The sequence below is a fragment of the Arthroderma uncinatum genome (genome assembly GCF_011692745.1).
Source record: "Arthroderma uncinatum strain CBS 119779 chromosome Unknown scaffold5, whole genome shotgun sequence".
Classification (NCBI taxonomy): domain Eukaryota; kingdom Fungi; phylum Ascomycota; class Eurotiomycetes; order Onygenales; family Arthrodermataceae; genus Arthroderma; species Arthroderma uncinatum.
The window spans coordinates 1707179-1730065 of record NW_022983867.1 but is presented as its reverse complement, the minus strand read 5'-3'; the positions used below and the strand labels follow the sequence as shown (position 1 = coordinate 1730065).

Here is a 22887-nt window from a genome sequence, read left to right as displayed (position 1 = left end):
ACTATAGATGGTCACAAGATTGAATACCTACAACTATCCTGCATAGTGCCTGGTTTACGGAAAATGAGCTCAGAACAGGCTAAGCAGGCCTCGGCCATAGAGCTACAGCAAAATGATGACACAGTACACGGCAAATATAACCAGAACGAGACGAATGCGGAGCAAGATGCCATGTTCCAGAATGCCGATGAGCAGAACCATCCTCATGGTATCAAGCTTGTTGTGATAGTTGGCTCTCTGGCTGCTTCGGTCTTCTTGGTGGCCCTGGTAAGGATACCTAGTGCTTTACAGAGGGAACTTGGCTAACATATTTAGGATAAAACTATTATCACGACTGTAATTCCCAAAATTACTGATGATTTCCACTCCATAAATGACATTGGGTGGTATGGATCTGCGTAGTAAGTTACAACCACCAACTCTCTCCCAGATGATAGGTGAGCATATACTAACTAACCATAGCTTTATAACCTTTGCGGCCTTCCAACTTGTATTTGGGAAACTATTCTCATTTTATTCCATCAAATACGTCTTTCTTAGCTCAGTTGTCATCTTTGAGGTTGGCTCTCTCATTTGTGCTACTGCTTTAACCTCTAGTACCTTTATAATAGGCCGTGCCTTCGCGGGGCTAGGCAGCGCCGGTATAAATGCCGGGTTCATCATGTAAGTAGGCCTCAAGGCTCCCTTCATTTCAAACGGCCGTGAACTTACTTGTACATAGTATCCTGGCAAGCAGTCTTCCGCTAGCAAGGAGACCAATATTCGTCAGCTCGTATAGTGGCATGTATGGCGTCGCTTCTGTCGTTGCACCTTTATTAGGTGGAGCGTTTACAACGAAAATGACGTGGCGTTGGTCTTTTTATATCAATTTGCCAATTGGCGGAGCCGCTTTATTTACGATGGTATTCTCTTTCATCTGCTAACTAGTGCGAAGAAGACATTAACTACCTGGCAGCAGAAGCTTGGTCAGATAGATATCCTCGGTACTAGTATTCTAGTTCCAGGAGTCGTTTGCTTACTTCTCGCCCTTCAATGGGGTGGTTCGGTATATAAATGGAACACCGCCCCACCAATCGCTCTACTAACAGCAGCGGGAGTAGCTGGGCTCGCCTTCATTATAATCCAAGTTTGGAAGCAAGAGAGCGCTACTGTGCCACCTCGAATTATCAAACAGCGAAGTGTGGCATGCAGTGCCTGCTATGTTTTCCATGCAGGGGGCGCCCTTAATGTTATCCAATACTTCGTTCGTGGTCCTTATTAGTTTTCTGCTCAATACCTCGTTTGTGCAGCTTATTAGTTTCTGTTTACCATCTACTAACAGAGTCCCTAGATACCCATCTGGTTTCAAGTCATCCAAGGCGTTACAGCATTTGACTCTGGAACTCGCATTCTGCCAACCACTCTCGGAACTGTGATCTTCTCTCTCATTGCTGGCATCGGTGTTGCAAAATCCGGATACTATACCCCCTTTATGATCCTAGGGGCTACCTTACTACTTACTGGCGCCTCCCTTATAACAACATGGCAAGTTTCGTCCTCTACTGCGCAATGGATAGGGTACCAACTCATATTCAGCGCTGGCGCCGGACTTGGTATTCAACAATCTCACACAGCTGCTCAAACAGTTCTAGCGTTCGCAGACGTGCCTGTTGGTGCTGTTATCATGATCTTTGCACAGATTCTTGGGGGCGCAGTGTGGCTATCTGTGGCACAGAATGTGCTCACAAGCCAATTACTCAAAGGTCTCGTTAATATCGTGCCGAGTTTAGACCCCAAGCTTGTGCTCGATAAAGGAGCGACAGGCTTCAGGGACACCGTTGGGCTAGAATTTCTGGATGGTGTATTAAAGGCGTACAACTTTGCCTTGACTAGAACGATTTATTGCGGAGTTGCGCTGGCTGCAGCAGCATTAATCTCCTCGATGGGGATGGAGTGGAGGTCAATTAAGTCTATTAAGAAGGCTTCCAGGTCTGAGACAAGCTAAAGCACAACACCTAGTCTTCCAGGGATGCCATTTTGCCAGATTATACTCCGTAGTATGGCGAGAGATTTAACGTGAAGAGTGGTTCTTACTCCTCTGAATATGCTGACTGCGTTATTCCATTTGGAGCAGGCAGGCAGGCAGTAAACACGTGACCACCTGGGATGTCAACTTCTTCTTCCACTTCCTCGACTTCTCATCTTGCATCCATCTTCCCTGCGCTGGTCCAACATGTCTTGCCCGACATCGCCAATCACATCGGCGACGGCGAGTGCAGTTTCATGGGCAGTTATTTTTGGCAGCAGTCCTGCCAATGGGAGCCCACGGCCAAGCGCCTAGTTTGCGGAGCAAGACCCGTTATACCAACGATAAGAGCCTTAAGAGGGAGCATAACGCCCGCTGCTTGACCTGCTTTTGTGCGTTCGCCGGAGACTGGCGCAATTCCCTGCTCTTTACTGAGAAAATGGGCTACCCTGCCACTGGAGTCGAGCCTCCGCGGGCCAAAATGATGACTGCGCCCTTCTGACCCTGCAAACGGGGCTCTGCAAGGGGGCAAGAAACCAACATATTAATATGTAAAATACCCTTGTGGTATATAACGGTTGGAGGCTTAAAAAGCCTGCTAGCGCGCTATAAGAGAGATTGGGCGGGTTTCCAGAGTCACATTTCTCTGAATTTTATTTACGGCTCCCTCTTCCTGTGCATCTGCTCGGTCGTGGGTTCAAAATCTTGCTTCTTCTTCCTCTTGACGGAAACAATAGCCAACCTCGGACGTGTGAGGAGAAGGAATATCTGCTTAGCATGGCCCCTCGACGCGGCGGAGGTGGTGGTGTCAGATATGGCTCAAGCTCAAGCTCAAGCGACGACTCATATTGCGCCATAGCTATTTTTGAATCGACGATAGGCATAGTGCTCTTCACGTTCATGATAATATTTTTCACCGCTTGTGTTTACCTTTTCTGCATATACCCAGCTCGGCGGAAAACCGCCCTCCTCAGAGGCCATGCGAAAGAGAGTGCCCTGTGGACGGTGCTGTGGGTGACACTTGCGCTCGAGTCGATGTAAGTCTGCCTACTCTGGTAATAGCCAGCCATATTAGCTGTTTTGTTACTTGCATCCCTGACATTCTCTTCAAAATAGCGTTTTAATATTTGACCTCTCCACCGCAATCGTCAGCCATTGCCCTGAGAGTCTTCGTGCCGTGATATATGTCAACCTGGTTGGCAGCTGCCTTTATCTCATTATCAGCTTCCTCTTGCTTGCCTTGGCATTGATTTCGATCTGTCGCCTAATGCACGAATGCATCGGCGGCATCGCGTCAACTGCCACTTCGATTACCCATAAAATATTCATTGGGGTTATGGGTGCTGCCGATATTGTGGCTATTGGCTTGTCAATTTACGCCATCGCCCCGTCCGATGTGACCTTGAATTCGCTGTACAACAGAATCGCTTATCACGGGTTTGGAGCAATTTTCGGACTCGTACATAACTGCCTGGGCATCATCGGAGCGCTTGTAGCTGTACTGAGCTTTACGCGCGCGATTGGGAGGGCACCACAGCTTCGCAATGCGGTATATAGCCCATCCTTTCCCCTCTTGGTTCCTTCTTATTAATAACTTTCTGTCTAGAAATTCCGCACCCTTGCCTACCTGCTCCCGCTCAGTCTGCTAGGCCACTTTGCGACCCGGCTAACCTTGGTATTCGTCCGCCAAAGCATCGAGATTTACATCGTAACCCATTTCTTCATAATCATGACGATCACAGTTGCGTTGTACTTGGTGCCCAATGCAGGGTTGGCGGCGGGTAATATTCCGTCACTCCCTCTGTACACTACCATCTGTGCTTCAGGGAGCGAGTGTCCTCCGGAAAGCGAGGACATGAACACGAACGGCGGCGGCTACAATGTGCCACCCTTACCGCAGATGAGTAGGCTGCAAGAACTGCCAGGGCATGCGCAGCAACCACCTGTCCACCCACAACGACCACTCGCACCACTCGCACCACCACAACAACCGCCGTCGCCAGGACCGCACAGCCAGACCGTAGAGCTCCCACAGCAGCCTTATCGAAATTAATGAACTATCTCGAGGTCAGCCTGCGCCCAAAACACGCTGACTCTCTTGTGCTGCAAGTTCTTTAACAGTGGAATTTTCCGCGTCCTTGTTACGTTGAAACTCGTAACGCACGTACTGTTTCCCACCATTGGTAAACACTTTGCCATTACCGAGATGTGATCCGATTCATTTGCCGTTGTTGCCGCTTTGGTACCTGCGGCTCCGTTCCCCTGGACATTTATCGCGATTCGGGATGGAGCTGTAAAGGGCCCAGTATCGGAGTTGCCCTTGGGAACCTGAAGCTGCCGAGAGAGGGCAGCGAATTGATCGACAAAGCTAGACAAGGTTTCAACGGCCCCCAAAGGTTAATATTTAATTATAATTGTCGTTCCTGTGTTTGGCGCTTTGGTATCTAGGTCTAGATTTTCTATTAATGGAAGACTTGGGATTATCCCACCGTTATCACGGTTAGTTATTCAGTCGTCAAACGGCCATTCTTCGTCCCATATTTTCCTTTCTGTTTCGTTTTTTGCAAAAGTTTGAATAATGAATTCCTTGGCCTGGCGCAAAGCATCTTTTGCTTCTTCATATTGGTCTGGCAGGACAATTCCCTGCTCTGGGAACAGGTCTCCTATCGATTCTTGGATACTCTGCATTGCTTGCATCCCAAGCAATGCGCCGCTCGTATTTCTGTCCATGTCTGCCTTCTCTGCGTCAGAGAAATGAAAAGGGAAAGGGTTATGATGCTCCAATGAAGCGACACCAGGGAGGCCTGACCAGTCTTCTTCCAAACCTGCGATCCGGGACAGGTAGGTCGCTTCGCCATCAACCAGAAGATTACGGGCGAGAAGCAGCAGATCAAAGCTGGTGGTTTCCTGGAATTCCAACGCGCGATACAGGTTGGGGTTATACTTGTGCACAAAATTTCTGTACAAGGCGCAAAGTGCCTGCTTGTGATACAGTGCATTCGCTTCCCTTTTAGCGTCATTGTCGAGCCGTCCTAGATTTTCTGGCAAACAAGGCCGCTGGAGTCCCTTAAGCTGTGGTCCGTTGTGATCCAAAATATATGGCTGGCGCGCATGGTAAAATAGAGGAGCGACTTGGGTAGATTGCCAGTCTATGATCCCCACTATGCGTGTCGGATATTCAGGGTTAACAAAGATATTTTCAACGTGGAGATCACCATGCCATATACACGGCGACGCGATTGACCGATCGACAGGGCAGAGTAATTTGACCATAGCCAAGTAGCACTCTATAGCCCGAGTCTTTCTTCCCCTGGTAGGTTGATATGTGCCCGGGCCATAGAGAGCGATTGAAGATTTGGGCAATGAAGGGAGTTGCTTGACGCAAGTCATCTCCCTGACGCCGATAGCTGTGAGGTACTCTGTCAAGGTAGACCCTATCAACAGTCAGATAAAGGCTTCTTTCCTGAGGAACAAGCTACCCACATGGACCTCGGTCATATTCAATGGAGGCTCTCCCAGCATCGCAGTACTCTCGTCCGGTGGATGGCCCGATAGCGAACTCGGGCAGCTCGGTATCGGTATCCGATGAAAACGACTGGAAGACACGGTGATGATGTACTCCGTCTAGATCACGAGCAAAGTAGAGGCTTCCAAAATGATCGAATGAGGCCGACATCCACGCTTCTTGATATCCGGCGATAGATTTCACAATGTCGAACCGATCACTGATTCCCATGCTGGGCCACACCGTATCCAACTGAACACCCTGGACTTTTTCCATAATGATATATTCAGCACCAACTGGATTATCTTGGGAACTCCAGGTATATATCTTTGGTACCGGTGTTTTGCACACCCTTCTCGCCTCCACATGTTGTTAATACCCTTAAAATAAAGCGGGAATAAAACCAGAACACATACGAATTCCATGGTCGCAACCTCACTGGCTGTTGTAAGGTGCGGCAAGCCGGCGTTTGGATTTGGTATCTTTGCCACCACCTGGCTTCCGTTATCCATGGTGAGGAGGAAAGCCTTATTGTACATGCCGTCGGCACATTTCTCGATACCGGTACATGTCTCGGCGCCAACAGAGGCAGCGGCTATAGAAGCCAGCCTTTTCACATCAAAGTGCCTGTACCGCTGAGACATCTCGTAGGCCTCGTTTCGGACGAACCGGCCGCGTGTGAACTGGAAGAACTCATCGCTGCCATCTACTTCTTAGCAACCTCAGTGACGCGTCCAAGGTGTTCAAGGATGATCGTCTACTTGCCTGGTATATGGACCTGGCATCGTTGCGGAGTGGTATGCATCTAACCCGGTCCGTACCATGTGAGGCAGTACATGGGCCTGTCGTATCCTCAAAGGGTATCTGATCATCTGAGCTGATGTATCCGCACCGAACACTCCGAGTGAAACAGCAATTAATATATGAACCGGATCTATATATCGTTATTTGCTCTGGGACTAGATGTAGGCATGAACTGAGGTTCAGTGATGTTGGCGATGTCACGTGATATCCAAGGCTGGCCATGCACTCTACCTTAACTAACTACACTACACACCACTACTCCGTACACTACACTACACTCTAGCTGAAGCCACTGCCACTGCCACTGATCACTGGATACTGGATACTGAGGACTGGAGACAACGGTGTAGCGAGACGCTGGACTGGTCTGTACACTGACGCTGGACTATATACTGCTACCTATGGACTTCGCTGACGAACTCGCTAAGACGGCCAAGGATCAACCTCTAACGCTATAAATATCCCTGGCCAGGAGAGAGATGAACTCCGATCCAATCGATGCTGAACGTGCTGCGGCCTCCCAACCCCTTTTACACTTACGCAGTTACCGCCAGATATGTTGGAGTACCTGCTTCTCGGGCGTGGGATGTATGGGCACGCAGGTACTCCCACATACCATACCCGTGACATGCCTGTGTACGTACGGGCGGAAGAAGTACGAAGGCGACGGAGAAGAGACGATGGGTTGAACAGCCCCGTCCTGGTGCGTGCAGCTTTATGGCCAGTCGGACACTGTGTCAGGGCCTGCTTCTAGCTGCCTGTTTTGTGGTCTTGGTCGTGGCCATCGTCGTGGTCGTCGTGATCATCGTCGTGTCTTGAGGCTCTGTCCGGCCATAAGACTGTTCCTACACCCGTTACTACTGCTATTACTACTACTATTACATATTCATTATTACTCGACTCTGCGGCTGGTTGATCGACCACTCCCCGCCGTCGTATTACCTGCATCACACCGTTGGTGGAATCCTTCCTTTCGGCTTCCTTTTGTGACGCAATTACCCACGAGGCAACGACTTCGACACTGGCCTCATCTTGATACATGCTAGATTTAAACGTCCTCCCAGTCTGTCTTAACCAGCGCATAACTGGTCCAAATGATCATCCTCTGAGTGGGTTGCGGATCCTTGCCCAATCTACCGCTATTTTATAATATACCCACTACAGAAGAATACTCTCGACATGATCAGTTTTGGATGGTCGGCCGGCGACATCTACCAGCTCGTCGTCGTCTGCCATACTCTGGTATCCAACTGCACGCTCGGCCCGACCTCTGCCCTCCAGGTGATTCAGGGACTGCGTGAGGAGATCCAGGAACTCGAGCGTCTGCTTCAGCAGCTCCAGAACCTCGTCCAGGATGGTGGTGAGACTTCCTGCATCGACCTGCGCGGCATCGAGGACACTCTGCGCGAATGCCGCAGCCATCTGCAGAAATACAACACCTTGCAGCAGGCGTATGATAACCATTACAGGAGTCACGACGCAGATGCCGTTCCAGTAGAGAAGAAAGTGGCAGCTTCACAGAGCAGTGGAGGTCGTGCGAGGGAGTATTTGATCTCCAGGCCAAAGAATGCGGCGAAAGTCGGCACCGAGCTGGTCAGGCATGTTACCTGGGGAGGAACGCAGGTATCCGCTCTACAGGAGCGAGTTGCGCGACACAAGCAGTCTTTAACACTGTACCTCACAGTTCTCGAGCGGTACGTTATACACACACACACACTCTCTCTTTTTTTTTTTTTTTTTTAGAAATAAACTGATGAATATACAGAGAACGAAGCATACGGATGGGCAACAGGCTACAGAGCGTGGAGCGCATGATCCACGAACTCCATGCCGAAACCATGCCGCTGACTCGCTCATACCCTCTCCAGCGTGTTGGCTCTATTCCTGGCGCAGCCTTCAACTCGTCCAGTTCCAGCCTCCCAGACGGCCCAGCGGCCGACAACGACCGTTACCACATAATGCTTGAAGCCGTGGACCGCCAGCGTCAATACGCCATGCTCCAGCGTAGCATGGCCGATAGCGGTGACGACCAGGAGTGGGAAACGATCTGTGACCAGCTGGACCTGTTCCACGAGCGGGTGCTGTATGTTATTGAGCGCAAGACGAACTCCAGTGCTCAGCACGGAAACGGGCGCGAATTCAGGTCAGAAAATGGCAGTGATATAGCGCTGAACAGAGCCCTACTTAACAACTCGAGAGGCGGACTCAAATCGCCTTCCAACGAGCACCCCTCATACCGCCGCAGAAGGCACGCAGCGCATGAAACGCCCCTGGCATTAATCCGGGATGAAACAGAGACAGAAACGGAGCAGCACACCACCAATACATCCATACAGATCAATGGAGAAGACGAGATGGACGAAGACGGCGGCGGAGGAGTTCTTCTCCATCCAGCACCGTCAATCACTACTTTGGCCTCATACGCATCGTCAGTCTTCTCCCATACAACGTCAGCAAGTGCAGCTGTGACAGATGACACTGCCGTTACCGCTATACACATGGAGCCTTCAGCCAGCTCGAAACCGATGTATCCAACCTCCGCCTCGCAACCGCTCTCCTCCAGCCCATCAACAGCACCCTCACTCTCCATTCCGCTGTCTACCAGCCCTGGATCCTGCCACTCCTATACCATCCCTAACAGCCCTAGCCCGTCTCCCATAGGTCACCATCCACAGCACCGGTACTCTACCTCCAGTTATGCCAGCACCGCGCCTAGCGTGGCTAGCATGGAAAATGGGAACCCCGCCTCACGCAGCAGAGGGTACAGCGTCAGCTCTCTGCCGTCGCCGGGCAACTTGCAAAGGCGAAGCACGGACGACTCTGGGAGCCACTCCAGCTGTACTTGGAAGACAATCTCGCTTAATGGAGGAGTAAGAATGTAAGTTGACATACTATTATTGGTGATATTAGGGTTACATGCTAACGGATACTCAGAGCATGGCAAGGCCATCCGACGCCCGTCCGATGTGTCCTGGCTGCGGGCTACAGGAGCGACGGGAGGGTATGCGCTCTCCGCGCCACCGACCCTAAGAACACCAACGAAAGATTGCCTACCCTCAGACGTGAGTCAGCCTTTACTCTTCTGCATTACACGTCTAACTGTCTATAGTATCATCTGCCGAAAAAAGGCCGATACCTCACATCGAACCACCGGGCCATCGCGATACAGGCCTGGAGGCGGGAGTAATCTACTTCATCAAGCCCCCAAAGACGAAGTATGGCGAAAATCCACAATATTTCGTGGAGGACCCATACGGTACGTCTTTCTCTTGTCACTTTCACTTGTTTTTATTATTTCTTTTCAATTGTCTCGAATGCTGATATTCCTTTTTTTTTCCCTCGTGGCGTAGATCTGACGCACCTTCAAAGTCTGATCTTTGGGAAGCGTCTACTATTATCCTTATTGGTACAGAAGGTGTACAGTGCAAGGGGAAAGGAGTCTGATCGCCAATACCTGCGTATCTGGGAGGACCTAGATAACGAAGGATACGGCACCGGCAGTGCGATGCGCGTGGTCTACTTTGCACCCGCAAGAGAGAGGCCGCGATATATCGAAGTTCACCGTGAGTTCATAAGTAGCATCTCGTACCTGATCTCGAAGCTAAGAGTGATAGGAAACGACATCGACCTGAACCCCAAGCGAAGCCACAGAAACACCATGCTCGAGCTGCAGCTCTCGCACCAGCTCCAGCATCTTCGGATCGCCTTCTCGTCGGCATCGGGTACGTCAGCCACCTCTTCTCTCTTTTCTCTTTCCAAGCTTTTCTCCTCCTTGCGTGACTCTAACGCGCATCCCAGACCTGCAGCTCTTTACCGAGACCCTTTTCAGACACGAGCCTCCTGCAGTGCTGACGGTTCCCCGTGCCTCCTCGCAGTACGCTGATGGGCCAGCGCCCGCACCCTGGGCCAGCCCCTAGCCCCTACCAGTTAGCCTTTACAGCTTAGCCTACAACTTAGCGCCCTTTACCTAACCTTTACCTAACCTTTAGCTGCACCTTTACCTAACCCAGCCTAAACCCCTACTCTTTCTCCCCCTAACTCTTTACCTACTTGCAACCTTTACCTACAACCCTCCAGCCTGACCCCTACTCTCTACCTCTACCCTCCTTTTACCTGCAAGTCTTGAGCCTTCTAGCATCCCTGTTTTCGCATGTTGCTCCATGTTGCTCCATGTTGCTTGCATTTCTTCCCCGATCTGTTCGCATGTTCCCCTGTTGCATGTCCGGCATCCACGGAGCCTCACCGTCGGTTAATATCCATAATCGGGCGTTCTCTCGCCTATCTATTTTTAAAGTCTCGTCCGCTCCACCCTTACCTTAATCTCCTCCGCCTTCATGGCTTGCATGTACATATAGTCCGTCTCACTCCGCCGTCATCATCTTCTTGGATATCTCTTGGCCGAATCTTGCGCCATGCCTGCCTCTCCGTCTGCCTGACCGGGTGCCATGAACCCTACCTCAGTTTCACGCGCCTGCTATCCCTCTCTGCCTTAGCCTGCGCCCCCCTCGAAACGCCAACCCTGTTCCTGTCCTGAGCACAAACTTCTCAGCCTCATGATATATACGTATAAACATCTTGTTGACGATCGCTCGCCATAATCCTCCTGGGTAACAAACCAGACTCCCACTGCATACAGACCTAGATCGAGCTGCCCGCCTCTGGCTGAAGCGGCATACAGCAGGCTGTCACGATGCAGATGCCCGTTACCTTCAAGGTCAAGAACCGCACGGTTAACTTCGACTATATTCCGGTAGGTGATATCCTGACTCGGCACTCGGTAATTTGATAATACTGACAGGCGTAGGACATCGACCTTCGTCGTCGTCGTGTGTTTGACGAGCTTGATGCCACCCACTTCCAGAGCCTGGTCGTGTTTGTCGCTGGAATCGGCTTCTTCACAGATGGATACGATGTAAGCTGCCTGCCATCCAACAAATCAACTGGTCGTTGTCGTCGCTAACAGTTCAGATCTTCGCTGTCGGGATGATTATTCCGATGTTGGGCCATGTCTACTTCCAAGGGACCATGCCTACCTCCATCGAAACTAGCATGAGAGCGGCCACCCTCGTCGGTACCATCATCGGCCAATTCGTCTTCGGTATACTGGCCGATCTCTATGGGCGACGGAAAATGTACGGTTTCGAGCTTCTCGTCGTTACCCTTTCGACCATAGGTGTTGCCATGGCGGCCGACGGCGCCGCCGGCTCGATGAACATCGTTGCATGGCTGATCGCCTGGCGCTTCATCATGGGCATTGGGATAGGCGGGGACTATCCACTTTCTGCAGTGATCACGTCTGAATTTGCTCCAACTCGTTCCCGCGGCCGTATGATATCGACCGTCTTTTATATGCAGCCCTGTGGCTACCTAGCCGCGACGCTCGTGGCGATGATAGCCATTGCGGCGCACAGCGGCAGCTTACCACACAATACACCCGGGAGTGTCGAAGAGATTGTCTCCTGTATGGACAAGCAAGAGTGCCGACAAGCAATGGATAGTGTGTGGCGGTGGGTGATCGGCATCGGCGCCGTTCCATCAGCCATTGCCATTTTCTTTAGATTCAGTATTCCAGAATCTCCACGATATACGATGGAGGTGCTGAATCGACCAGACGAGGCGTTGGAGGATGTTAATGAGATGGGTTGGCAGCGTGTTCCTCAGAAGACCATAACTCCTGGCGATATTGAGATGCAGCTTCCGCCTCCACATCAGCCACAAAGTCAATCTCAATCCCAATCTCAGTCTCAATCTCAACGTCTGCCTCAGGGCTCTCGCATACAGACGCCCAAACCACCAAGCATCACCGATAGACACATTTATGATGGTGTCTCGCAACAATCACCTCCTCCCATCTCCAATGATTGGAATCAGTTCAACGCCAACCAACTCCGCAGTACCTCCAGAGCAACAGATGCCGCCTCGCAACGCTCTCCTCGCCGCGTCTCACGCACACGAACTGTATCTAGTGTAAACTCGATGGCAGGATCATCTATATCCTCATCTACCACCACTGATGAACCGGCGGACAGCACCCTCGTTGACGACGACTTAGGCCTTCCGCCCAAAGAAGCTAGCCAATGGGCTCATTTCCGCGCTGGCTTCTACCAGCACTTTATAACCAACGGCCACTGGCCCACTCTTGTCGGCACTTCCCTTGCATGGATATGCTTCGATTTTGCATTTTATGCCTTAGGGCCGAATTCGTACAAAGTCGTTGGGAAGATCTTCAACAAAGAACCGCTCTGCTTCCCTAAATCAGCCGCTGGAATGAAAATGGCTTGCACTCCCCCCAAGCGCAGCTTATACGATGATATCTTTGAGAACGCCTGGCACTCACTGGTTGTCGTCTCCGTCGGTTCCATGATTGGTGGCCTGGGTATGATTAAGCTTATAAAACGCAACTCCCCGCGCACCATCCAGCTCTACGGCTTTGTCGTCCTGGCCATAATCTTCATCACGATCGGTGTTTGCTTCTATTTCGTCGAAAGAGGAAGCTCCGTGCCCCTAATGGCCTTCCTCTACGTTCTAGCCGAAATCTTCTTTGAGATTGGTCCAAATGTCACAACCTTCATGATCCCTGCAGAACTCTTCCCAACCCGCTTCCGCTGCACCGCCCATGGTATCTCTGCGATGTCTGGAAAAATCGCCTCTGTCTTGGTCCAGCCATTCGTTGCTTTTGTATCTATCGGGAGGCACAAGCCCTCTGATCCCGGCGCTAAATGGCTGGCATTTGTAGTCATCATCTTCGCGGCGTTTATGATACTGGGTGCTGCGGTTACGAAGTGGCTTATTCCCGAGACGAGGGGGAAAGATGGCCAGGCGAGACCGCTGGAAGAGTTACAGTATCTTGCTAAGATACGACGACCGATGAAGAAGAAGGCCGATGCCCCTGAGGGAGCCGAGGGAGGTGTTGCGGCTAATGGGGAAGCTAATGGCAACGTGAATGCTCATGGGCTGGGAATAAATGGACAGGTATCTAATAATGTATAATGAGGACTGGCTGGAGTTGGAACATATGGGAAATGCTTGGAAATGCTTGGAAATATAGTAATATAACCATGTAGTATATGGCGCGTCTATAGTCACTATTTAAATCTATGGCTTTTTAGAATAATGATATAACTTACGTACTCTTCTAATATACAAAGTATTATATATCATAAAGTGCATTTTATTATCATCGCGTGTCATGTAGCCCCTATCTAATGGACCTAATGCCAAACCGAACCCAATACCCATCCCGTCTAATTTGTCGATTAACCTATCCCTAAGCATATATGCTGAAAGAAAGTAGCATCCTAAAGAATAAAAGAAGAACAAAGAAGAAAGAAAGGAAAACGAAGCTATCTATATTTACACACGTAGGCTGTAAAGGAATAATCCGAAAATAAAGATAAACCATGAGGTCAAGACAGAGGAAGGGTCATCAGTTTCTTTAAACATGAATGTTAGTATTGGGACAGAAAGCAGAAGAGGATGGAAATGTCCTTGGTGAAAACTCACATAAAAGTAATCATCATCTCCCCTTTTACCTTTGCCTTCAAAACGGCCGCAAGTTCAAGGTCTAGGTCTACTTGAATCTTCATTTGCTTTGGCTTTTGCTCTTTGAAAGCTGATGGCATGGGTATTTCGTTACGAGTTTGGGTTCCATTAACATCGTGCTCCTTGTTTTCACCCTTGTTTTCAATGCCATTCGTGTTCATCTCATCATTAGGGGTCCGATCTTTGTTTTCACCCGCTGCAGATGGCGCAGGGCCATTAGAATCGCCATTGCTATCTGCCCCTGCGACGCTTGATGTTGGGGTATCTTGCCCTGCCTTGTCAACGGCTCCATCGCCTTGGTCAATGTCGGGCGTTCCAGGCTCTCCTTGAGCGTTCGTTTTGTTCTTTTTGGCTTTCTTCTTCTTAGCCTTTTTCGTCTCCTTTATTTCGTTGGATTGTTGAGGAGGCATTTCCTGGACTGCAGTGGTTCCACCTAGCTCCCGTTTCCCGCTAATTGGATCAGCATTTGAGCCTGTAGCAACATTGACGTTGCCAGCTTTATAGCCAGAGTCGAAGCCCTCATTCCCTGTTTCTGACTCGGCTGTCGCTGTTGGTTTTGCCTTTTTCTTCTTTTGCTTTGGCTTCTTTGCTTTCACGACCTCTTCCAGAACCTGGTCGATGCCATTGCCAGTCTCATGCGCTCGCTCATTCCGATTCTCGATATCCCAGACTTTCTGCGTCACACTCGCGTCCCATCCGCCCTCTGCACCAGAATTATCATTGAATGAGATTGATGACTGCCATTTTTCTTGTTCCGGAGCAACATGCGATGCACCCTTGGCCTTCTTGCCGTTCTTTGATTTGGGCTTTATTTCCGGAGAGAAAAGCGGTGCGGGTGCTTCCACGCTGGGTAGGAGGGTGTAGGCGTCTGTATTCTCGCCGGTGCTGAAGTTACCATTCTCCCCATAAGTATGTGTTTCGTTATTCTCGACAGGTATGGAGGTTGCGACGCCGCCGTTCTCGTTCATGTCACTCTCGGCCGCTGCCTGGGCCTTTTTCCTCGCCTTGACCTCCTTCCAGTAGCCAGATCGGCCCTTTTTCTTCGTGGCATTGGATGTAGATGGCACCGGGTTAGAAGAGGCGGCTCCGTCGTCCTGGGCTGGCTGTGGGTTCCAGCTATCAGCCTCCTGCTGCGGCTTCACCTCGTCCTGATTCATCTTGACTCCGCCAGAGATGCTGTTTGACGGCTGATGCATATGGTTCTCCCTCGCGGTCTCTGTCTCTGCCCTAGGCCGTCTGTCTGTATACACAAACTCCTCTGATGCGATGCGACGCCGTGTCAGTCTTTGAATTCGCTTTTGATGCTTTTTTGTTTACTTTTTTTTTTTTTGCAAATTTTCTATTATGATGACATAATCAGGGCCAAGGCGGGCCGGGTGGGTCCTTCCCGGTTTAGGCTGAAAGTTAGGGCTCAGGTCTAGGTTTCGCCCGATTAGGAAGGAGGTCATCTATAGAGCAAGAAGAAGAAGAAGAAGAAGAAGAAGAAGAAGAAGAGGAAGAGGAGTAGTAGAAGAGGAGGGAAAAGAGTAGGAGGAGAGACAAATGAACAGTTATAGCTCGAGTAACAAGAGTATAGATATAAGTAAGAGCAAGCCATATTCTCTTTATCATGAGGTGAGTAGATGAAGATGCAAAGGTGCAGTATGCTAAGTGACCAAGCTAATATACTAGTGTTAGATTTTATGTCATGTAGCGATCAATGTCGGGAGTAGATGGCCCACGCCAGCAGAGATGCTCAACTAAACCGTCTCCCCGGTTCGTTCAGTTCATTTACTTCTGATCCGGTAGTATTCACTTCACTGATCTTCTTCCCTTCGCTGGCCTTGACATTAGGCAAGTCAAGTGCCTCTAGCGGCAGTCTCAAGAACAAATGCTTGTTCGTCCATGTCACCTGGCCTTCGGCAAAGCCTTCAGAGTAGGCTGGAGGCGGCGGCGGATCTGTGATTTTGGTCACCAGATACGCCGTCGATGCCTCTGCAATTCCATAGAGCAGGACACCCAATATCGGAATGCGGAGCATGATGTAGAAACCGACAGCGAACCCAAACAAGACGCCCTCCCTATCAAGGAACCAGCGGCGTTTCTGGTCGGGTGTAAACTTCACCCGACTGAAGTAGGGCTCAAGCTATACAGGCCGTCAGCGTGTTGGACATGGAATGATGGAGCCGTGAATGGAGAGTTACCAGTTCTCTCATCAGACTGCGCGATGAAAAGTAGCTTTGCAGAAACATGATTAGATACCTCTTGGGCAGAACCAGTCCAGATCCAAAGACTACGACCGCTGGCCCAGGACCGACAGCCTTGTTAAAGGTATAGAAACTGGCACACGGAAGGACAAAGCGGCCGACTACAGGTAGTAGCGAGAGGACGTAGACCGCCATCGCCATACCCGTCCTCTTCCCGTACCGTATCGCAAAGGCCTTCAAGGGCGAAAGTTTGGACTTGCTACCTTTGCTGCTGCCGCCGCCGCCCTTGGTGGAATACATCCTCAGGTTATCATAATACATGGGTCGTAGGGTCGTTGGGTCTTCCAGTTTATGTTTTTGCACATATGTCTTGTCAACCCAGCGAAGAGACTCCATGAACCTTTACAACAGGAAGTCAGCACCATATATTAAACATATAACACAAGGGATAGGGCATACATGTTATCCAAAGTCGGGGTTATATATCGCATCAGCGTCATCAGGAAGAACGGCACCTGTAGGACGTATTTGGAGATGAAATCCAGAGACCCGGCCAGTTTATCAGCCCACAGAGCGCCCTCAAGGTCGACTACCCAGGAGAGAATCCATATCACCAGCTTGACCGCGACGATCTGGAGCCAGCATCATGTTAGCTGGCAGCGTGTGTGCTGGACGAGGATGCAACGTACGGGGATGGCGACAACGAGACGGATTGCAATGCCCGTACAGACCGCGAGAGCAGCTTGCCGGTAGTGCTCCGTCTTGAAGAGCTCCGGGTTCTGCAGTGCTCTGTGTGCTAGACATAGTATCAGCTTGTTATAACGGTATATATGAGACGAGATCTATGGCCTACCACCGACGAGAGTAAGCTGCGCGCCCCGGAGGATGGCATTGGGCTCGAATTTCGGCATGGCTAACTAGCGATCGTGACTCTCTGACGCTTCATGTACGCCGTAACTGCGATGTCACTGTCGACCTGTTGATGTTGACCTGACGGCGAGTGGGATGTTTCTTGTAGCCTGCTTTGCTTCTGTCGTGTGGCTGAAGATCTACGTCACTCTACATTTACAATAACTAAAACTGCGGAGGATGAAACGCTTCCTCACCACGATCACCAACACGCCCGACATCTAGTCCGGCAGCGAGACGTCGTCGTTCGTTATGTGCGATAGGTGATCGCGTGCCGTTCACTCATTACTTGCATCTTCCACGCTCCTTTGCCTTTCGTTCGTCTCCTTTTCCGTACGCGATGGAACCGCCCTTCGCCCTCCAGCGATCCGCTACACTCCCTGGCAGACGCGCATCAACGGGCAGATATAGCCTGGGATCGCACGAGCTTTCCAGCAGCCCCTCGTCCGCCTCCGAAGAGATCCTCTACTACAGCCCGTCCGCGAAAATATTCAAGTTCGAACTCCCCAACTCCTCCTCGTCCGAACCGATCCTCCCCGACCTCGACTACCCCGTTGACGCCATAGAGACGCTGCCATGGAAGCTGTCGACGGAGCGGATAGCGTCTATCGGCTCTCTGCGGATCGAGAATGTCGCTGGCTCGGCTACGTTCCTGAAATCTGGCAGCGTGGTGTACCCTCTGCTCAAGAACAGCCAGTGCTGGTGCGTCGACAAAGTGTCAAGATTTGTATTTAGGATACGGAAACTCACCTATTACCGCGTTGAGCTGCCGGGCGAGACGGAAGAAGATATAAGCCGCGTGGAGAGCTTCAAGGAGGTCCTTTCTAGCATCATTCGATATGAAATTACGCCGTGCCCCTTTAAACGCGGGTTCTCTGTCGTCCTGCCAGAAGAAGCCAAAACGCCAAAGAAGAAGAAGGCCTGGCAGCCGAAACGGCAGTCTATGCCTGCGTTTCTCCCGTTAAACCTGGTTGCCGAAGATTCTGCTGCCACCGGTGGTCTGGAATCAACGAGTGAGAGCGGCGGTGACGGCGCGGCGGTTGATCTAGGCGAAGGTACTCTCAATGACGAGCCCTTGGATAAAGGTATCGAGAATGACTTGCCCGTTGTGACCGGCGAAGAGCCACTTTCACTTGGAACGGGCGGGATGCGATCGGACAGCCGTAGAGTAACCGCGCCTCCCCAGACATTCCAATCCCTTGTTGCCAAATTTCAAGAGTTTCAGGATGCAAGCGACTCGGAACGTCCAGCCTACGGGGAAGATAATGGCCGAATGTCGAGCTTTGGATCTTATCATACTTGTGAGACAGAGGCTTCTATATCTCCCTTGGATACCCAATACTTAGACCCTCCTTCGTCATGGAACTCATCTCCTACTGAAGAAAGAACAGCGGCGCCTTCGCTGATAAATGATGAAGAAACTACTTTAAACCCAATCATGCTACCCGATTCTGACCCCTTTATCGACTCAGACAGCAGCGTTGGGGAGATACCTGAAGATACATCGTCTGTCGAGCAGCGTTGCCCCCTCGAGCCATCAAGCTCCAGCATGTATGAGCCAAGTCATCTCTCGCCAAACGAAGACTACGTCGGGAGAAGTACAGCTGTCGATGATCCAGATCCAGATCTCCGCCAGCGTCTTCGTATTAATCGAAAACGGGATCTATCACCGCTCCCGCCTTCTTCCACTCTTTATTATCCCTCTGCCCGATCCCCTGCCAACCACCTCACACACTCAATCTTACAAAAGACATGTACATATGTCCTTGGCCCACCCGTCCAGTTTCTCATGCTGCTCCTACGCCTTGCTGCGAGGGTGGCTGTCAACCGGCAATCCTCGGACTCGGGAAACCTGTCTTCATACCAACAGGAAGTTGATGAATTAAGTGAAGACGATTTTGGAATACCGATCCCATCCGTGCCTTCAATGCGACGAGTAAACTCGAACTCGTTGAGCGCTTATGATTCTTTGGATGAGGCAGACTAGGCCTCCAGCGTTATATCTGTATATGTACTTTTTGGTCTGTTCAATTGTTTTTTGTGGGCGGTAATGACGGTTTGGGATTGCTGGTATGCATGCAACAAATACTTGCATTTATGACATTTATTGGCATTTAACGGGGGTCATATCTGGCTAGAGTTGTATTGGATATCATATGATGGGGTTTCTTTCTTTTATTTTTTACTTCACGCTCACTTAATCTAATGACATTATCTCCTATCACAGGCCATGTATTTGTACTTACAACCCGGTATAGTCGTACTATATAGTAGACCATGAGCTGAAAATCATAAGAGGTCGATTCTCTCATACATACATGTCCATGTGTATCTATAATCCAAACGCAGACACCCAGCTACAAACGCCAAATTGATGCATAAATGCCACCCAAATAAAACCCCTTTCAATATAACAGGTCTGCAATCGTATAAATATATCCAGCCGTTGATTAAGATGCACTTTCTCTATTTCTTTCCTTTGGCTTTTCCTTTCTTCTTCGCACTTCGATCTCTCTTCTTCAGGCCGACCATTCCAGCCTTACATGTCTCCGCATATCGACGATAGAATGCCTCTATCTCCTCTGGCTTGACAACGGTTGACGCCTTGACTTTCGTATCCTTGTGTTTTCCATTCGATGCTCGAATTAGGATCAAGGGTGGGCTTGAAGCTGGTGTTTCCGACTCTGCCGGTTGTGATTCTCCTTTTGTGACCGGAGATGGGAAGCGCTTTTGTGTGAGGAATATTGAGCCGCGGGACGAACCAGATTGTTTCGTGAGGAGGGATTCTAAAAAGGAGAAGAACTGTAAAGGAGAAAATTGTAAGTTAAATCGCACTGGCAGAGCTCCCTCTCGTGGGGTATATCCGTACCTCGTCGTTCGGCAGGTGGGGTTTTGACATTGTTGCGCTTGATGGGTGTTCTGGCAGGCGGAATATATGTATTCAAATATCTATCGGCGGAGTTTTATGTGTGCCCGGGCTGTAGGAAGAAGACGAGGATGAAGATATTGTAGAAGACGCAGAAGATGGAAAAGACGCCGTCAAATGTTCGTTTTCTTGTCCAAAAAGTGTGGACAATTTAAAGTTTATCGGCATCGGCGCTTGGACCACATCATATATTTATTTGAAATATTTTTTGGAGCTTTCTTTTAAGGACGACGAAAAACTGGGAGATATATATTTGGATCTTGTGCATACCCCTACGCAGCCATGCGTCGACCAGATATCAATACTACCCAGCTTCCGAAACAGCTGCGCGATGAGCTGGGGCTTGGGGATAGTCGTCACAGCGGCGGGTCGAACCGAGGAGGTCGAGGGAAGCCCTTTTCCAGGAAAGAAAGACGGAAAGCAGAACGGTCACAGAAGAAACAGCACCACCAGGAGCCGCGGAGACCGATACAGCGACATGCGCGATCAGAAGTTGCCCATGACCACAGTGCAGAGGAGTCCTCAGAGGATGGCGCTGAAGAAGCGACACCAGTGAAACGAGAACCTAAACCCATCCTGAAGAAACGGAAACGAAGCGACGAGACTCAGAAGCCGGCAGGGAAAGACGAAGATGGAAATACATCACCTCCTCCGCCCGAGCGAAAAGTGTCACGCGCCGTCCGAGAAAAACTTCAAGAAGATGACATGGAAATCGCCCGTCTGGAGAAAGCTTTAGGGCTCAAGGGGAAGAAGAAGCTCCCCAAATCATTCGAGGAAGACGGACTAGCGGATATACTGGGAGATCTTGGAGGGTACGACTCCGAAGCTGACGTGAAAAAGCGTAAGAGAGACGGCGATGAATGGTTACAAAGTAAGAGGAGAAAGGCACAGGCACAGGCACAGGCGCAGGCGCAGGCCAACCTTGACGAGCAATCCAATGAGAGCAACGAAGATTTTGATAGCGAGGAAGAGGGAGACATTACCGATGGAGACGACGAAGATTTATTGGAGGAATTAGATGTCGATGAAAGCAGCGAACAGGCATCTGACGACGACGAAGAGGAGGAAGAGGAGGAATTCGAGGGATTCGAAGATGAACCTCAACCCCCAAAGCGAATAAAAGAAAACCCCTACGTTGCTCCTGTAGCTCCCTCCAGCAAAGATCAGCCGAAGTATATACCCCCTTCCCTACGCGCTGCTGCGTCTACCGAATCAGAGGCTCTTGTTCGCATACGTCGTCAAATTCAGGGCCATCTCAATAAATTATCCGAAGCCAACCTAATATCTATACTCACCGAATTTGAAAAAATGTACCAAGACCATCCGCGCAAAAACGTTACTTCAACTCTCATCGATCTCCTACTTGGCTTAATAGCAGATAGGAGCACTCTTAATGATACCTTTATCATCCTCCACGCAGCCTTCATAGCCGCAGTGTACAAGGTGATCGGAATGGATTTCGGAGCAGAACTTGTCCAGCGTGTTGTTGAGAAATTTGATGAGATTTATGAGGACAAGGATGCTAGCGACCTTTCTAGGGGGAAGATCATGTCGAATCTTATATCTTTGCTTTCTCATTTATATAACTTTCACGTTATCGGAAGCAGTCTAGCGTTTGATTACATTCGTCTCCTGTTAACAGAGATTAATGAATTGAACACCGAGCTGCTTCTGAAGGTTATTAAGAGTAAGTAACACCTGCGTGCCAAACAATAAGGTCCATTCAATGTTGGTGCTGACTCCAGTTCTAGGTTCCGGTTCTCAACTGAGGCAAGACGATCCCTCTGCACTAAAAGATATTGTAATGCTAGTGCAGCCTGCAGTTGCACAAGTTGGAGAAGCAGCATTGTCAGTGCGCACGAAGTTCATGATTGAGATAATCACTGATCTTAAAAATAATCGTCTAAAAACCGGCATCGCTGGAACCACCTTGGCTTCGGAGCATATCACCAAGATGAGAAAAGTCCTAGGAACTTTGAATAATAGGACACTCAGGGCCAGTGAACCCCTGAGGATCAGTCGCTCAGATGTTCATAATGCCTCAAAAACGGGGAAATGGTGGCTGGTCGGTGCGAGCTGGAAGGATCCGTTGAATGCTAATGACCACAGCACTGAAGCTGGCACAGTCCGCGATTCAGTTCCGGTAGATACCGTAGACGTTGATATTGGGACAGGCGAGGTTGATTTGGGCCAGCTTGCCAGAGCTCATCGCATGAACACCGATGTTCGGAGATCAGTATTCGTCGCAATCATGTCTGCCACAGACTGTCGAGACGCCCACCTGCGGCTGACCAAGCTCCGACTAAAACGGAACCAGGAGACAGAAATTCCTCGCGTGCTAATGCATTGTGCAACCGAGGAGGAAGCACACAACCCCTACTACACACTGATTGCACGGAAATTGTGCAGTGAAAAGAAAATGAGGATGGCGTTCATGTTCTCTCTTTGGGACATTTTTAAGAGATTAGGAGAACGTGGCCATCTAGACGAGGAAGACGACAACGACGATGGCGGCTTCACTGGTGATGACGACGAAAACGCACTCAGCACCCGGGCTATATTCAACCTAGCTAAAATGTTCGCCACTTTAATTGTGGAGGGAAGCTTGTCCCTGGGAATCCTCAAGATTCTTGACTTCCCGTATCTGCAGCCAAAGACGAAGATGTTTGTGGAAGTTTTATTGATAACCACGATGGTTCAGTCGCAACAGAAATCACACCGAAAGGCAAAGGATTCTGAAAACAGCGAAGCTGGATATGACGAAAAGGCTTTGGTGAGCATTTTCATGAAAACCGCAGAGACTCCCCAGGTCGTCGCAGGCCTGAGGTACTTTATCCGGAAAGTTATTGCTAAATCGGACGTGGTGTCGTCGAAACGGGATAAGAAGCTGGTAAAATGGGCGTCTAAAGCAGCCCTTGACACATTGAGCATCGTGGCCGAAGGAGGCTCTGCAACCTAGCCCTACGATGGCCAAGTCACAAGTAATGTACTTGTATGAAAATATAATAGA

General features: G+C 50.0%; 10 protein-coding genes across 10 annotated transcripts; 6 read left to right on the top strand and 4 right to left on the bottom strand.

Moving 5' to 3' along the window:
• Positions 1-63: 63 nt before the first annotated feature.
• GIQ15_06915 (azole resistance protein 1) lies at positions 64-1984 on the top strand (the record flags this gene model as incomplete). The annotated part of the gene is made up of 5 exons (XM_033554332.1): positions 64-267; positions 316-401; positions 463-663; positions 928-1243; positions 1331-1984. The coding sequence occupies 5 exons, from the start codon at positions 64-66 to the stop codon at positions 1982-1984; spliced, it is 1461 nt and encodes a 486-aa protein (XP_033403847.1).
• Positions 1985-3272: 1288 nt separating this feature from the next.
• GIQ15_06914 (uncharacterized protein) lies at positions 3273-4058 on the top strand (the record flags this gene model as incomplete). The annotated part of the gene is made up of 2 exons (XM_033554331.1): positions 3273-3554; positions 3612-4058. The coding sequence occupies 2 exons, from the start codon at positions 3273-3275 to the stop codon at positions 4056-4058; spliced, it is 729 nt and encodes a 242-aa protein (XP_033403846.1).
• A 455-nt stretch (positions 4059-4513) lies between these two features.
• On the bottom strand, positions 4514-6154 carry GIQ15_06913 (uncharacterized protein; the record flags this gene model as incomplete). The annotated part of the gene is made up of 3 exons (XM_033554330.1): positions 4514-5439; positions 5489-5870; positions 5927-6154. 3 exons carry the CDS (start codon positions 6152-6154, stop codon positions 4514-4516), a joined length of 1536 nt encoding a protein of 511 aa, XP_033403845.1.
• Positions 6155-7493: 1339 nt separating this feature from the next.
• GIQ15_06912 (uncharacterized protein) lies at positions 7494-10231 on the top strand (the record flags this gene model as incomplete). Its single annotated transcript, XM_033554329.1, has 7 exons — positions 7494-8008; positions 8080-9192; positions 9249-9376; positions 9424-9570; positions 9791-9877; positions 9929-10036; positions 10113-10231. 7 exons carry the CDS (start codon positions 7494-7496, stop codon positions 10229-10231), a joined length of 2217 nt encoding a protein of 738 aa, XP_033403844.1.
• A 773-nt stretch (positions 10232-11004) lies between these two features.
• GIQ15_06911 (phosphate permease) lies at positions 11005-13304 on the top strand (the record flags this gene model as incomplete). The annotated part of the gene is made up of 3 exons (XM_033554328.1): positions 11005-11064; positions 11119-11226; positions 11283-13304. The coding sequence occupies 3 exons, from the start codon at positions 11005-11007 to the stop codon at positions 13302-13304; spliced, it is 2190 nt and encodes a 729-aa protein (XP_033403843.1).
• A 509-nt stretch (positions 13305-13813) lies between these two features.
• On the bottom strand, positions 13814-15052 carry GIQ15_06910 (uncharacterized protein; the record flags this gene model as incomplete). Its single annotated transcript, XM_033554327.1, has 1 exon — positions 13814-15052. The coding sequence occupies one exon, from the start codon at positions 15050-15052 to the stop codon at positions 13814-13816; it is 1239 nt and encodes a 412-aa protein (XP_033403842.1).
• A 539-nt stretch (positions 15053-15591) lies between these two features.
• GIQ15_06909 (transmembrane protein UsgS) lies at positions 15592-16953 on the bottom strand (the record flags this gene model as incomplete). The annotated part of the gene is made up of 5 exons (XM_033554326.1): positions 15592-15981; positions 16040-16442; positions 16502-16674; positions 16732-16838; positions 16896-16953. The coding sequence occupies 5 exons, from the start codon at positions 16951-16953 to the stop codon at positions 15592-15594; spliced, it is 1131 nt and encodes a 376-aa protein (XP_033403841.1).
• Positions 16954-17291: 338 nt separating this feature from the next.
• GIQ15_06908 (uncharacterized protein) lies at positions 17292-18938 on the top strand (the record flags this gene model as incomplete). Its single annotated transcript, XM_033554325.1, has 1 exon — positions 17292-18938. One exon carries the CDS (start codon positions 17292-17294, stop codon positions 18936-18938), a length of 1647 nt encoding a protein of 548 aa, XP_033403840.1.
• Positions 18939-19417: 479 nt separating this feature from the next.
• Positions 19418-19850, bottom strand: GIQ15_06907 (uncharacterized protein; the record flags this gene model as incomplete). Its single annotated transcript, XM_033554324.1, has 2 exons — positions 19418-19753; positions 19821-19850. 2 exons carry the CDS (start codon positions 19848-19850, stop codon positions 19418-19420), a joined length of 366 nt encoding a protein of 121 aa, XP_033403839.1.
• A 309-nt stretch (positions 19851-20159) lies between these two features.
• GIQ15_06906 (nuclear protein) lies at positions 20160-22836 on the top strand (the record flags this gene model as incomplete). The annotated part of the gene is made up of 2 exons (XM_033554323.1): positions 20160-21564; positions 21629-22836. The coding sequence occupies 2 exons, from the start codon at positions 20160-20162 to the stop codon at positions 22834-22836; spliced, it is 2613 nt and encodes an 870-aa protein (XP_033403838.1).
• Positions 22837-22887: the final 51 nt, after the last annotated feature.